Source organism: Rana temporaria, chromosome 9 (assembly GCF_905171775.1).
Source record: "Rana temporaria chromosome 9, aRanTem1.1, whole genome shotgun sequence".
NCBI classification, from domain to species: Eukaryota; Metazoa; Chordata; class Amphibia; order Anura; family Ranidae; genus Rana; species Rana temporaria.
The window spans coordinates 17,489,599-17,505,701 of record NC_053497.1 but is presented as its reverse complement, the minus strand read 5'-3'; the positions used below and the strand labels follow the sequence as shown (position 1 = coordinate 17,505,701).

Genomic DNA, 16,103 nt, shown 5'->3' with positions numbered 1-16,103 from the left:
TGAGATGTGGATGGTGGATGCAGAGGTAAGCAGCTGTGGAAGAAGGCTGAACTCTGCGCTCTGTGTGTAGCGCACCCCTGAACTGTGTACTCTGTGTGTAGCGCACCCTTGAACTCTACACTATGTACATAATGCACCCCTGAACTCTGCACTTCACGCACCACTAAACTTTGCACTCTGTATGCAGCGCACCCCTGGGGGGAGGAATGGTAGCACCCCTGAACTCTGCACTGTATACGTAATGCACCCCTGAACCCTGCACTGTGTACGTAATGCACCCCTGAACTTTGCTTTCTGTGTAAAACTCCCTTAAACTCTGCACCTTGTATGCAGCACCCCCCTGAACTCTGCATTATGTATGTAATGCACCCCTGAACTCTGCACTCTGTGTACAGCGCACCCCTGAACTCTGCACTATGTACGTAATGTACCCTTGAATTCTATGTACATAATGCTTCCCAGAGCTCTGCATGTAGCGCACCACTAAACTCTGCACTGTGTACATAATGCACCCCTGAACTCTGCACTGTGTACGTAGTGTACCCCTGATATCTGCACTGTGTACGTAGTGCACCCCTGATATCTGCACTGTGTACATAGTGCACCCCTGATATCTGCACTGTGTACATAGTGCACCCCTGATATCTGCACTGTGTACATAGTGCACCCCTGATATCTGCACTGTGTACGTAGTGCACCCCTGATATCTGCACTGTGTACGTAGTGCACCCCTAAACTCTGCACTTTATATGTAATGAACCCCTGAACTCTGCACTGTGTACGTAGTGCACCCCTGATATCTGCACTGTGTACGTAGTGCACCCCTGATATCTGCACTGTGTACGTAGTGCACCCCTAAACTCTGAACTGTATATGTAATGAACCCCTTAACTCTGCACTGTGTACGTAGTGCACCCCTGAACTCTGCACTGTGTACGTAGTGCACCCCTGAACTCTGCACTGTGTACATAATGCACCCCTGAACTCTGCACTGTATACATAATGCACCCCTAAACTCTGCACTGTGTACGTAATGAACCCCTGAACTCTGCACTGTGTACGTAATGCACCCCTGAACTCTGCACGGTATACCTAGTGCACCCCTGAACTCTGCACTATGTACGTAGTGCACCCCTGAACTCTGCACTATGTACGTAATGCACCCCTGAACTCTGCACTGTGTACGTAATGCACCCCTGAACTCTGCACTGTGTACGTAATGCACCCCTGAACTCTGCACTGTGTACGTAATGCACCCCTGAACTCTGCACGTAGCGCACCCCCGAACTCTGCACTATGTACGCAACACACCACTGATCTATGCACTTTGAATGTAATACACTCCTGGTATTTAATGCCCCTTTAAAACCCTCCTACTGCCACTATTTGATCCAGTTTGGAGGGTGTGTGTGTGTGTGGGGGGAGAGGGGTTTTGGGGGGGATCATGGTTAAACCCCAGCATTAATAGATTCCCCAGCAGCTAGCAACAAAGACCCCTCCATCAACAGTAGATCCCTCCCAGCAAAGATTGACCTGTCCCCCAGCAACATAAGACACACTCCCAGTAACAATAGATCCTCCACAAGCAACATAAGACCTCCCCAGCAGCAATAGACCCTTCAGCACGCCTTGCAATTACATACATTGGGCTAAATTCACATAGCCCGCCCTAACTTTGCGGCGGCGTAGTGTATCGTCTTTACACTACGCCGCCGTAAGTTAGCGAGGCAAGTACATGATTCACATAGTACTTGCCTGCTAAGTTACGGCGGCGTAGCCTAAAGCGGGCGGGCGTAAGGGCGCCTAATTCAAAATAGGCTGAGGGGGCGTGTTTAATGTTAATTTTGTTTGACCTGACGTGATTGACGTTTTTTTATAACGGTGTATTCACGTTCGTGAATAGGCGTATCTATTGATTTACATATTCTACGCCGACCGCAATGGAAGCGCCACCTAGCGGCCAGCCTAAATATTGCACCCTAAGATAGGACGGCGCAAGATAGGTTTAAGTGTATCTCTGTTTGAGAATACACTTAAACTTAGGACGGCGCAGATTCCGAGTTAGGTCGGCGTATCTACTGATACGCCGGCCTAACTCTATGGGAATCTAGCCCATTCAGTTCTGGAGGTGCCGGAACTGCGTTCCCCCACGTTCCCCCACGTTCCCGCTGAAAAAAAGTTTAGATTTAATTGATTATTTAACTACCAAAAGTGACCACACTAACATTTTCCTCCAATCTCTAAATGGTTATTTCGAAAAGCCAATAAAAGAAGGACATATAGGAGGTAAAATAAAAGTAGTTGTGGGTTCAACCAATCATTTTGCTTTGGAGGAGGGCACCCTTTGGCATTCTTGCCTTAGGCGTCGGAGGACCTTGTCCCGGCTCTGACTAGTGGGGTCTAGTCATACGGGTTTTACAAGTGTGTGTTTTAGTGTCTCTGTGAACTTTGTCTTTATTTGCTTTCAAATTAAGAGTTTAAAGCTTGCAGATGACCTCCACGTGTCTCCTGAGTGTCTGCAGGGCGCCTTCCTTCACCTTGAGTTGTCTTTATGTGTTATAGTGTATAGTATAGGGAATGCATTGCGTTTTCCTACATTGTTTATTTCCATGTATTATGTGCATTATAAGGATGTTTAAGTCAATGCAGGGTGACCTCCGGAAGATTTACCCCCCCCCCCCCCATCTTTACGACCGGACCAGTTTTTGCGATACATCACTGCGTTATCATAACTGACAATTCCGCGGTCATTCAACGCTGTACACAAAATATGTAATTTTTCCCCTCAAATAAAGCTTTTTTTGGTGGTATTTGATCACCTCTGCGTTTTTGTTTTTTTGGCTTTTTTTTGTTTATAGCGCAAAAAAAACAAAAACAATATTACTTACTTTCTGTTTTTAAACATATTCAATAAATAAAAAATAAAAAAATCGAATTTCTTTATCAATTTAGGCCAATATGTATTCTGCTACATATTTTTGGTAAAAAAAAAAAACAATAAAAAAACAATAATATATATATATACTGTATATATAGATTGGTTTGCGAAAATGTTATATGGCCAGATTCAGGTAGGGCGGCGCATGTTTGACCCGGCGTAGCGTATCGTATTTTACGCTACGCCACTGTAAGTCAGAGAGGCAAGTGCTGTATTCACAAAGCACTTGCCTCCTAAGTTACAGCGGCGTAGCGTAAATGGGCCGGCGTAAGCGCGCCTAATTCAAATTGTGTTAAAGTGGGCGTGTTTTATGTAAATAAACCATGACCCGACGTGATTGACGTTTTTAACGAACGGCGCATGCGCCGTCCGTGGACATATCCCAGTGTGCATTGCTCCAAAGTACGCCGCAAGGACTTATTGGTTTTGACGTGAACGTAAATTACTTCCAGACCCATTCACGGACGACTTACTCAAACGACGTAAAATTTTCAAAATTCCACGCAAGAACGACGGCCATAGTTAACATTGGCTAGGCCAGCTTTTTGTTGGAATAACTTTACGCCTGAAAACGCCTTATGTAAACGGCGTATCTTTACTGCGACGGGCAAGCATACGTTCGTGAATAGGCGTATCTCGCTGATTTACGTATTCTAGGCGTAAATCAGCGTTCACGCCCCTAGCGGCCGGCGGAACTAGACAGCTAAGATACGACGGCGCAGGCAGTCGTATCTTAGCTACATTTAAGTTTATCTCAATTTGAGAATACACTTAAATGTACGACGGCTTAGATTCAGAGTTACGACGGCGTATCTACTGATACGCCGGCGTAACACTACCTGAATCTGGCTAATAGTGTCTACAAAGTTCCTCTGAGCCTGGGTCATCCCGGACCAGCCCCCAACTTGTGACTGCACAGTGAAAGGAGAAGCAGCACAACGACAAACTCGTCTCTCTCTTACAATCAGCATGCTTCTCCCTCTCACACTGCATCATTAAAGGGGTTGTAAAGGTTCGTCTTTTATTTTATAAATAGGTTTCTTTAACCTCCCTGGCGGTATGATTCTTTCAGAAAAAAGGTGCTGAAAGCGGTACCATTATTTGCAAGGAAATTTGGCGTTTTATATTGTAGGTCTGTAATTTTTAGAAATAACTCACTTAAATCTGACCAAACAAGAGTCTAGTAGGCATCCCGGGTATGACATTTTTTTAAAAACAAAATTATAAATTATAATATAATAAATAATTATAAATAATTATAACAAATAATAATATAATTATAATAAAAATTATTCAATAATGTAATCAAATTAAAATCACTGAAATTTGCTCAGTTGCAGAATTGTTGCTGTCATTAATTTTATTTTTTTATGACGAATTTCCCCACAAATCGCTATCGCACAATTCTGCAAGTGATTATAATTTATTATCGCTGTTTTTTAGCTGATCTAAAACCATTTTTGACATAAAGGGACACTTTTGGTTGCTATGGACAATATACAGTTTGCAGGGAGAAAGAACAGTTTTTATTATATAAAAGAACATGTAGGGCACTGGGCAGACCACTAGGGACAAGGGGTGTGTGTTTTTTTTACATACAGTACTGTAATCTATAAGATTACAGTATACTGTATGTAATGTGTTTGTTTACGTTTTTGAATTTGGCGCCGTTCTCCGTCCCCGTGCGTCGTAACGTCGCAGGGAACGGAGATCGGCGTCACACGGAGGCACTATGTGAATCAAGCGAGGTCCCGCTCGCTCACACAGCGCGGTGGCATCGCTGGATCCAGGGACAAGGTAAGTAAAAAGTGCCTGTGGATCTAGCGAGGCAAGCCGAGACTGACTCGGGGTTACCGAACGTAGCAGGAAAATCTAACCCCGAGTCAGTCTCGGGAACACCTCCAGGCAGGTTAAGCTAGTGCATTGTTGGTTCACTTACCTTTTCCTTCCATTTCCCTTCTAAATGTTTTTTTTCTTTGTTTGGATTTCTCACTTCCAGTTTCTCCTCAGTAAGCTATCCACCATCATCTGAGCGGTGGAAAGTCATTGAGAACAGCTTACTGAACACCTTACTGAGGAGGAACAGGAAGTGAGAAATTCAGACAAAGAAAAAAAAAAAATTCGAAGGGAAATCAAAGGAAAAGGTAAGTGAACCAACAATGCACTAGCTTAACCTCTTGACCACCGCCCCATGTCAAAAAGACGTCCTCCTTTTTAAAGTTGAATATCTCGATAACGGCAGCAGCTGCTGCCACAACCGAGATATTCATCTTTGCAGGGGGCGGTGGTGTACACGATAACGGCGGTCTCCGCGGCGGATTCGCCGCGAGATCGCCGTTATCGGTGGCGGGAGAGGGGCCCCCCCCCCTCCCGCCGCTCTCCCGCGCTCTCCGCCGCTTACCGGAGCCGTCGGTAGCGGCGGAGGGGATCCGATGTGTCCGGCAGCTGAGCGGGGACGGGACTGAAGGAGAAATCTCCTTCACCCGTCCTCATAGCTCTGCTGGGCGGAAGTGACGTCAAAACGTCAGTCCCGCCCAGCCTCTTAAAGAAACATTTTTTTTTTTGTCATTTGAAAAAATGACATTTTTTTTTTTTTTTTTTTTTTTTTGCATTTAAGTCTAATTATGAGATCTGAGGTCTTTTTGACCCCAGATCTCATATTTAAGAGGACCTGTCATGCTTTTTTCTATTACAAGGGATGTTTACATTCCTTGTAATAGGAATAAAAGTGATCAATTTTTTTTATTTTATTTTTTTCAGTGTAAAAAATTATAAAACTAAATAAAAATAAATAAGAAAACCAAAAAAAAATTTTTTAAAGCGCCCCGTCCCGACGAGCTCGCGCGCAGAAGTAAACGCATACGCGAGTAGCGCCCGCATATGAAAACGGTATTCAAACCACACAAGTGAGGTATCGCCGCGATCGTTAGAGCGAGAGCAATAATTCTAGCCCTAGACCTACTCTGCAACTCAAAAAATGCAACCTGTAGAATTTTTTAAACGTCGCCTATCGAGATTTTTAAGGGTAAAAGTTTGACGCCATGCCACGAGCGGGCGCAATTTTTAAGCGTGACATGTTGGGTATCATTTTACTCGGCGTAACATTATCTTTCACAATATATAAAAAAATTGGGCAAAATGTATTGTTGTCTTATTTTTTAATTCAAAAAAGTGATTTTTATCCAAAAAAAGTGCGCTTGTAAGACCGCTGCGCAAATACGGTGTGACAAAAAGTATTGCAATGACTTTTATTCCCTAGGATGTCTGCTAAAAAAAAATATATAATGTTTGGGGGTTCTGATAAATTTTCTAGCAAAAAAATTGTGATTTTCACATGAAGGAGAGAAGTGCCAGAATTTACCTGGTGGGCAAGTGGTTAAAGGAATCTATTTAGAAAATAAAAAATTAACCTTTACAGCCCCTTTAAACTCACTTTCTCTGAGCCTGGGTCATCCCGGACCAACTCCCAACCTGTGACTGGACAGTGAAAGGAGAAGCAGCACAATGACAAACTCCTCTCTACTATCAGCATGCTTCTTGTTAGCACATAAACTGATTGGCTTCTTGTACTGCTTCTCCCTCTCACACTGTATCATTCATCTCACTTCCTCTGAGCCTGGGTCATCCCGGACCAGCCCCCAACTTGTGACTGGACAGTGAAAGGAGAAGCAGCACAGTGACAAATTCCTATCTGCCTGGATTCAGCTTTATGTCATAGTGCAATAATATCCTAAAAAATGTGTTCATACACTATACTGCTCCCTAAATGATCTCATTGTGGCCATATTTATTATCCGTCAGACTTTGGAGCAGTATAGGAAAATCCAGGTCTTCCCCTAGAAATACACACACCTCCATAGGCTAAAAATACTCGTTTTCCATCCATCGCTCATCGTGGTGTTCCGGTATTTCACACCCATACAGTGCCTCCAGTCCATCCATCTCTTCACATCTCCAGCTACTAGGCCTCCTCTGTGTGTTTCCACATTACTTAAGAGTGTTTACGTGTGCCTCTGACATATAACATTCCCCTGGGAATCCGAACAGCATTAACCATCGGCCAGCTAGTAAAACATGGCAAGCAAACGGTGGTGAATCCGCTCTTTCGGGGGGCAGAACACAAACTTACGGCATGACCCAGATAGATACTACAGGACCGTTCTGGAGCTGTTCCTAAAAATACTACATGACGTTACATGATCACAGGCATGATTCCTTTTACTGCAGGTCTATGGCAAGAACCCAAGACCATTTCATATACCGTATTTATCGGCGTATACCGCACACTTTTTTGCCCTGAAAATCAGGGAAAAATCATGGGTGCGCGGTATACGCCGATACCGGCTTTCCCGCGCCGAGTTTGAATACCGCGCCGACATATACCGAGCGCAGTACACTCGTGTATTGTCAGGCAGTCTCGGCTCCTCTCGCGCTGACGTCCTGGACGTACAGGACGTCAGCGCGAGAGTAGCCGAGCCTGCCCGACGATACACGAGTGTACTGCGCTCTGTATATGTCGGCGCAGTATTCAAACTCGGTGCGGGAAACGAGCGGGGAGGACGCGAGGACGCCGCAGAAGGACGCCGGACCCGACGAAGAGGACACCCGAAGCCGCAGACGGACGCCGGACCCGACGAGGCCGCCGATGGACGCCGCGCAAGACACCAAAACTGTAAGTACAAAAAAATCGGGGCAACTTTAGGGGTGCGCGCTATACGCGGGTAAATATGGTAGCTCATTCAAGGCTTAACCTTAAAATAATAAATACAAGATGAATTGATGGCGCTCTATAGTCATTAACAGATCAATACATTTCTTTTTTAAAGGTGTAAAAAAGGCACCTTGCATTTCCCTTTACAGCAGGGCAGTAGTGTGAGAGGAAGAAACAGCAAAAGGAGCCAATCAGTTCATGTGCTAACAAGAAGCATGCTGATAGTAAGAGAGAGGAGAGCAAGACCCCTTTCACACTGGGGCAGTTTGCAGGGGCTATTGCACTAAAAATATCACCTGAAACAACCTGAAACCGAGGGCTTTCACACTGGAGCGGTGCGCTAGCAGGACGGTAAAAAAAAGTCCTGCTAGCCGCATCTTTGAAGCGGTGAAGGAGTGGTGTGTGTATACCGCTCCTCCACCGCTCCGGCCCATTGAAAGCAATGGGACACCGCGGCTATACCGCCGGATTTGCGGTGGTTTTTAACCCTTTTTCGGCCACTAGCGGGGGCAAGACCGCCCCGCTAGCTGCCGAATAGCGCAGCGAAATAAGCGGTAAAGCGCCGCTAAATATAGCGGTGCTTTACCACCACCGCACCTCCCGCCCCAGTGTGAAAGGGGCCTTACAGAGAGATGAGCTCATCGCTGTGCTGCTTCTCTTTTCACTGTCCAGTCATAGATTGGGGTTGAGTCTGGGATCAACCTGATGCTGGTCACCAAACCGAGGACATCTAGTGGCAGAAAAAAAAACACTGTAGGGGAAATCTCCGGCTTTCAAGTAAATATTGCAGCAAAAACTATTATTATTTTTATAATAGTATTTTATCTTTTAAGGATGTATTCATTTTTGTCTTGGTATTTATAGTTAGCCTGATTGAAAAAAAAAGACACAAGTCCATCTAGTTCAACCAATAAATACTTGGCTGAAGTTCTGCTTTAAGGCCCTTCAACAGAAAATGAAAACATAATATAATATAATATATATATATATACAGCCCTCAAAATTTACACTCGCCTGCTCGCATTTTGCGAGTAAATTTTGAGGGCTGGCGAGTGTGGGCTGCCTGGGAGCAGGGGGGGCGAGCAAGGAGAGGAGAGTCACCGCTGATGTCGCCGCCGCCGCCTGGTTGTTCAAAACGCGGGGAACATAACAGCTTTCAATTCAGGATTAGACGGGTGATCTGTCTATCAAAGTTTCCCGGACAAGGGGGGAGGGGCTGTATATGGCGCTCTAGGGGCGGGATTAGGGGGCGGGACATGGTAGGGGTTGGGCGGGACAACTGGTGGCGAGTACGGCTTGAGGCCTGGCTAGTAGCTCAGGACTTGAAATTTTGAGCCCTGATCTATATATATGACACACACACATTATACATACATACATACATACATACTTGTTATACAGTACATACACATTATACATACATACATAAACATTATACATACATACATACACACACTATACATATATACACAATATACATACATACATACATACACACTATACATACATACACACACATATATATACATTATACATACATACATACATACATACATACATACATACATACATACATACATACATACACACAATATACATACATACACATTATACATACACACACACACACAATACATATATACACAATATGCATACATACATACATACACACTATACATACATACACACAAATATATATACATTATACATACATACATACATACATACACACAATATACATACATACACATTATACATACATACACACATACATTATATATACACACACTACACATACACATTATACATACATACACATTATATATACATACATACACATATACACATTATACATACACACACACACATTATACATACATACACATTATACATACATGCCGGCAGCACTCATGCAGCCCCAGACCATGACACTCCCACCACCATGTTTGACTGTAGGCAAGACACACTTGTCTTTGTACTCCTCACCTGGTTGCCTCCACACATGCTTGACACCATCTGACACCATCTGAACATCTGAACATTGGAAAGGGGTCTGATTAGGATCCAGCCACTCGTCCAGTTTATTCACTCTTCAATGTTAATTATAGCTTGAGCTATTGAGTCTCGTAAACAGCATTGTTTACAACAGGTGGTAAGGAGAAACTGGAACCATAACAATATCTTTAAAGTTATTTGGGCAATTTGTCTTCATAACTATTCTTGCTCTGATTTTCCTCTACCAGTACACGCAGTGTCAGTGCAATCTATTCCTTGCATTGAGAGATGTAGACTTATGGTGCACTATGTCTATTTACACATTCCATTTATTGTAGATCCTATGATGTCTGTAGTCGGATGACATAGTAACAGGTTAATTATGAGTTGTTCCTTTAGACGTAGAGTACCAGGACAACGAATAGATATTATGTACAAACCTGATTACCTGGCTACCAAGGCTTACTATTTACATTTGATATAACAAATTCACTTCAATCATAATCAATCTCCCTTTTTCCTGATCTGTCCGGTCATTGCCTGCCTCTCACGCCTATTCGCTTTCTTTTCCTTCAGTCATTTTGTTGCTGAGCATTCTATGAAGGAACATATCTGTGGCACGTTTTAAACATGCATGTTTCATGGGGTTTTTTCAGCACGTTGTTGTGTTTTACGTCACCGCGTTCTGACACGATCGGTTATTTAACCGATGGTGTGTAGGCGCGACGGACCATCAGTCAGCTTTATCGGTCCTTCGGACCGTTCTCATCGGATGGACTGATCGTGTGTACGAGGCTTTACTGTTTTTGATGCCAAAGGGTTTCCAAATCTGTACAACCAGTGTGGCTTCCTAGTTTAGCAGGTGACACACTTGTATATTTTGGCTAAGGAGGCTACACACCTATTTCCTGGCCAAGGAGGTGACATACCCATTTCTTGCCCAAGAAGGTGACACACTGCCTTCCTGGTTTAACAGGTGACATACTTATTTCCTTGCCAAGAAGGTGACATACTCACTTACCGGTTTAGCATGTGACACACTTATATTTTGGCCAAGGAGGCTACACACCCATTTCCTGGCCAATGAGGTAACGTACCTATTTCTTGACCATGAAGGTGACATTTCGACTTCCTGGGTTAGTATTTGACACACTTCTATCTTGACCAAGGAGGCTACACTCCAATTTTCTGGCCAAGGGGGGGGGGGGGGGGGCACATTTATTTCTTAGCCAAGAAGGTAGCATATAGATTTCCGGGTATAGCAGGTGCCATGCTTATTTCCGGGCCAAGGAGGTGACACACTGACTTCCTAGTTTATCAGGTTACAAACATTATGTTGGCCAAGGAGGTGACACTCTTATTTTCTGGCCAGGAAGGTGTCACACTTATCTCCTATCCAAGTAGGTGATACAATTCTTGACCAGGAAAGAGACACACACTGACCTCCTGGTTTGACAAATGACACACTTGTATTTTGTCCAAGCATGTGACGCACCTATTTCCTAACCCAGAAAGTGACACGCCAACTTCCTGCTTATCACTTGACACACTTAAAACGTGGCCAGAGAGGTGACACATTTCTTGACCAGGCTGGTGACTTCCTGGTTTATCCGCTGACCCACTAACTTCCTGGTTTAGCAGGTGACCCATTAACTTCCTGGTTTATTAGGTGACCCATTAACTTCCTGGTTTAGCAGGTGACCCTCTAACTTCCTGGTTTATTAGGTGACCCATTAACTTCCTGGTTTAGAAGATGACCCACTAACTTCCTGGTTTAGCAGATGACCCACTAACTTCCTGGTTTATTAGGTGACCCACTAACTTCCTGGTTTATTAGGTGACCCATTAACTTCCTGGTTTATTAGGTGACCCACTAACTTCCTGGTTTATTAGGTGACCCATTAACTTCCTGGTTTAGCAGATGACCCACTAACTTCCTGGTTTAGCAGGCCACCCATTAACTTCCTGGTTTACCAGGTGACCCATTAACTTCCTGTTTAGCAGTTCACCCACTAACTTCCTGGTTTGGCAGGTGACCCACTAACTTCCTGTTTAGCAGGCCACCCACTATAGGGTGACCAGACATTCCCGGTTTCAGGGGACAGTCCCCGGATTGAGGACACTGTCCCCACACCAAGTCTGTTCCTGGTTTTGTCCCCGGGTTTGGATTTGAACAGGGGCTGGGGCAATTTCAAAGACATTCAGTGTAGAATAAAAAAAAAATCAGAATTACACACCTCCACTCCGCCGCTCCTACTAGCTTAGGGGGGGGTGTATTTTTTTCCATTATCTGTGCCTCTTTCTGATGATCATGTGCTGGTCTGAGCGGAGGGAATATTTCTTCAGTTTCGGGGGCATGCCCATTCAGCTTCGCTCGCATTTTCTTCTGCCTTGTCTCAAGTCTCGCCTGTTTATCTCCTTGCCTTCCCTGGTAGAGGGATCTTCCTCCGCACCTAGGGTTGCCACCTCATCCCTTTAAAACAGAACACATATGAATTACACAGGTTCTGTGGCTGATTTAATTTAGATAAGGCTCCACTTGAGTTCAATTACCACCTTAATCAGCCACATAACCTGTGTAATTCATATTATGTGTTCTGTTTTAAAGGGATGAGGTGGCAACCCTATCCGCACCCCATACAGTAGTAGCCGGGGCCCGGAGAGTGAGACTTGACAGGCTGTGAGGTGGGCCGGCGACGGGCAGAGAGTCGCTGATTGCCGCTATTACTAGTAAAAAAAAAATATGTCCCCAGATTTCATTTTAAAAATCTGGTCACCTTAACCCACTAACTTCCTGGTTTGGCAGGTGACCCACTAACTTCCTGGTTTATCAGGTGACCCACTAACTTCCTGGTTTATCAGGTGACCCACTAACTTCCTGGTTTATCAGGTGACCCACTAACTTCCTGTTTAGCAGTTCACCCACTAACTTCCTGGTTTATCAGGTGACCCACTAACTTCCTGGTAACATACTTATATTCTATTGAAGGAAGAAACATGCTTATTTCTTGACCAGGAACGTGACACACCAACCTCCTGTTTAGAAGGTGACACATGTTTTGCCCATGCAGGCGACACACCTTACAAAGAAGGGAACTCCCACCTTCCCAATTAGCATTTGACACACTTTGGCTCATTGGGTAATACAAAGGCATCCTGGTTGTGCAGACTAGCATTTGTGAATCACAAGAACAATTTTTTAAATTTACAAATCCTTGAGCAGATAAAACAGCTCCCATATTTCACAATTTGCCTGGAGTTCCGCTTCATCTGATTCTGTGCTGCAGATCTATAAAATGCAGCATTTTGGGTCTTCAGCAGAGGATCCATAGTATTTGTTCCATCATCCTCCCTGGCAGTTCTCCCGATACAGCAATGGCACGTAGGCCGAGTCGTCACGCGCTCTCCGACAGCACCAACGTCACCTTATTTTCATGCCCTAATCCTCGCAATCCTCTTATAAATCAAACCGCCTGCACTGCTTACTGAACACAGACACGAAGGAAGCCGTCCTCAGACGTGGCGATGATTCACCCAAGTATTAGGTCTCCTGCTTGTTGTACAAATAGTGACAGCAAATTTATAAAACCACCTCTCTGTTGATCTTTAAAGATGTTTAAAAACTGGTTGGCTTTCAAATACCGTATATACTCGAGTATAATGCCGCGTACACACGGTCGTTTTTCGGCATGAAAAAAACGACGTTTTTCAGCATGTCCAAAAAACAACGTTTTTCCAACTTCATCATTAAAAACGACGTTGCTCACACACCATCCTTTTTGAAAAATGTTGAACAAAGCGCGGTGATGTACAACACATACGGCGGCACTCTCAAGGGGAAGTTCTATTCGCCTTTGGGCTGCGTTTAGCTGATTCCTTGTTAGTAAAAGACGATTCACGCTTTTTTGTCTGTTACAGCGTGATGAATGTGCTTACTCCATTATGAATGGTAGTTTTACCAGAACGAACGCTCCCGTCTCATAACTTGCTTCTGGGCATGCGCGGGTTTAACCACTTAAAGAGGTTGTAAAGGTAAAAGTTTTTTTACCTTAATGCATCCTATGTATATAGAAAGAAAGAGGGAATTTTGGGACTTTAAATGAGAGATGTATAACATGGCCACCAAGCAGTTAATGTAGAAAAAATATTGTTTATAGTCCTAAAGACATAAAAGCATAAAAAAGACAAAAAAGACACGTACAAGGTTGCAAGCATATTTATTTTTTTTGACAAAAGGCTGCAAGCATATTACAGACCGTATATAGATATCAGACGCTATGGTATGGGATGAGAATGTAATCCATATCATAAAACCACATTTAAGACTAAATGATGTAATAAAATCATAAGTGAAACACTGTAAAAAGACATGTGTGACAATCTGTATGGGCGTGGAGCAAATGTGAAAGTCCGATGCGTTTCGTTGGGTCATGCCAACTCTTCAGGGGCGGATGCATTGGTTGTCTAAAAAGAAAAAAGCATAATAGCCAAATGGTCTAATAAAATACCAAAACAATGAAGGTAAGTATTATAGATAGAGGGGACAGATTAACCATCCCTTTAAAAACTCACGCCAGCTGTATATGTGTAGCCAGAGGATGAGAACTGTCAGAGGTGTCTGCCATGGGAGCCGAGGTAACAGGCGGATTTGACTCTTCTGGGAAGGCTGTCCACAAGGTTTAGGAGTGTGTCTATGGGAATGTTTGATGATTCTTCCAGAAGCACATTTGTGAGGTCAGGCACTGATGTTATAGAGAAGTCCTGGCTCACAGTCTCCACTCAAATTCATCCCAAAGGTGTTCTATAGGGTTAAGGTCAAGTTCCTCCACCCGAACTCGCTCATCCATGTCTTTATGGACCTTGCTTTGTGCACTGGCCATGGCACAAGTCCTGCGGGAACGTGTGGGAACGGAGTTCCTGCACTTTTTTCACAGCAGGAACGCAGTTCCCTTTTGCAGGACTAGAGCAGCCGAGAACCAATCCATCACTAAGCGGCGATGCCCAGCTCGAGTCACTGTCAGGGGCAGGCGAACCTTAGTAATCCTTTATGTTACTGGCCGCTTCCTGTATATGGATTCATCGGGTAGTGTGTGGGTATTCCGTCACTTCCTCGATGTCGCAATGTCTCCTGGGAGCTTTTGTCATTGTTCCCAGGAGACATTGCGGAGGTCTGCCGCCAGTTATCGCCGGATTTAGAAAGAACTTGCTTAAAGGAAGCGGCCAGTAGCAGAAAGGATTACTAAGGTACAGTGGATCGAAAAAAATAACCATGCAGTTTAGTAATTTTTTTTTTTTGGTGGGGAAGTGGATCTTGGGTGGGAGTTCCCACACTTTTTTCCCCAGGACTTGACCCCTGGCACTGGCCCAAATCATTCGGTGGAGGGGGGATTATGGTGTGGGGTTGTTTTTCAGGGGCTGGACTTGGCCCCTTAGTTCCAGTGAAGGGAACTCTTAAGGCGTCAGCATACCAAGACATTTTGGACAATTTCATGCTCCCAACTTTGTGGGAACAGTTTGGGGATGGCGCCATCCTGTTCCAACATGACTGCCCACCAGTGCACAAAGCAAGGTCCATAAAGACATGGATGAGCGAGTTTAGGGTGGAGGAACTTGACTGGTCCTGACCTCAGCCAGATAGAACACCTTTGGGATGGCATCGAGCCAGGACTTCTTGTCCAAAATCAATGCCTGGCCTCACAAATGCGCTTCTGGAAGAATGGTCAACCATTCCTGTAGACACTCCTAAACCTTGTGGACGGCCTTTCCAGAAGAGTTGAAGCTGTTATAGCTGCAAAGGGTGGGCCAACTCAATATTGAACCCTACAGACTAAGACTGGGATGCCATTAAAGTTCATGTATGTGTAAAGGCAGGTGTCCCAATACTGTTGGTAATATAGTGTTGATTTAGATGCCCGTGATAACGATTGGAATATGGTAAATGTTCTGCTTTTATATTAAAGTATTTTTCTTTTTTTTTCTTAGGTGTGTTTCTCATTCCATATGTCCTGATCGCCATCTTTGGTGGAATTCCAATTTTCTTCCTGGAAATCGCCCTGGGACAGTTCATGAAGGCTGGGAGCATTGCTGTATGGAACATAGCCCCTCTTTTCCAAGGTCAGTCCTTTGAGAACATTGTGCAGATAATCACACATTGTGTATGGTAACTGGAACCATGAACTTCTCTTATTTGCTCCTTTTTTGCTTCCGATGGTTGTACCATAAAGTGATTTTTCCGATCTGTGATTGAAATATAGTATGGGTGGACCCTGTCATGGTCCTAGACTCCTACCAGTGGTAGGCTACCACTCTGATAGGAACAAAGGGAGCACTCACCATACGGTAAATTCTTGGATGTGTACAGAGGAGCGGAGCACATGGTGTAAAAAGTTCATCTCACTTGAAGGACCTTTTGAAACAGTTAAGGAACAAGAGCTTTAAATACAGCCAACATGTTTCAGG

The 16,103-nt window shown here is 44.2% G+C and overlaps 1 protein-coding gene across 1 annotated transcript in view; it reads left to right on the top strand.

Moving 5' to 3' along the window:
* The window catches only part of SLC6A8 (solute carrier family 6 member 8), a 130,656-nt gene that overhangs the window by 21,590 nt on the left and 92,963 nt on the right, over positions 1–16,103 (top strand). Inside the window, exon 2 of the mRNA XM_040322877.1 lies at positions 15,627–15,758. Coding sequence (XP_040178811.1) covers positions 15,627–15,758 — 132 coding nt within the window. The remainder of the gene's footprint in view (positions 1–15,626; positions 15,759–16,103) is intronic.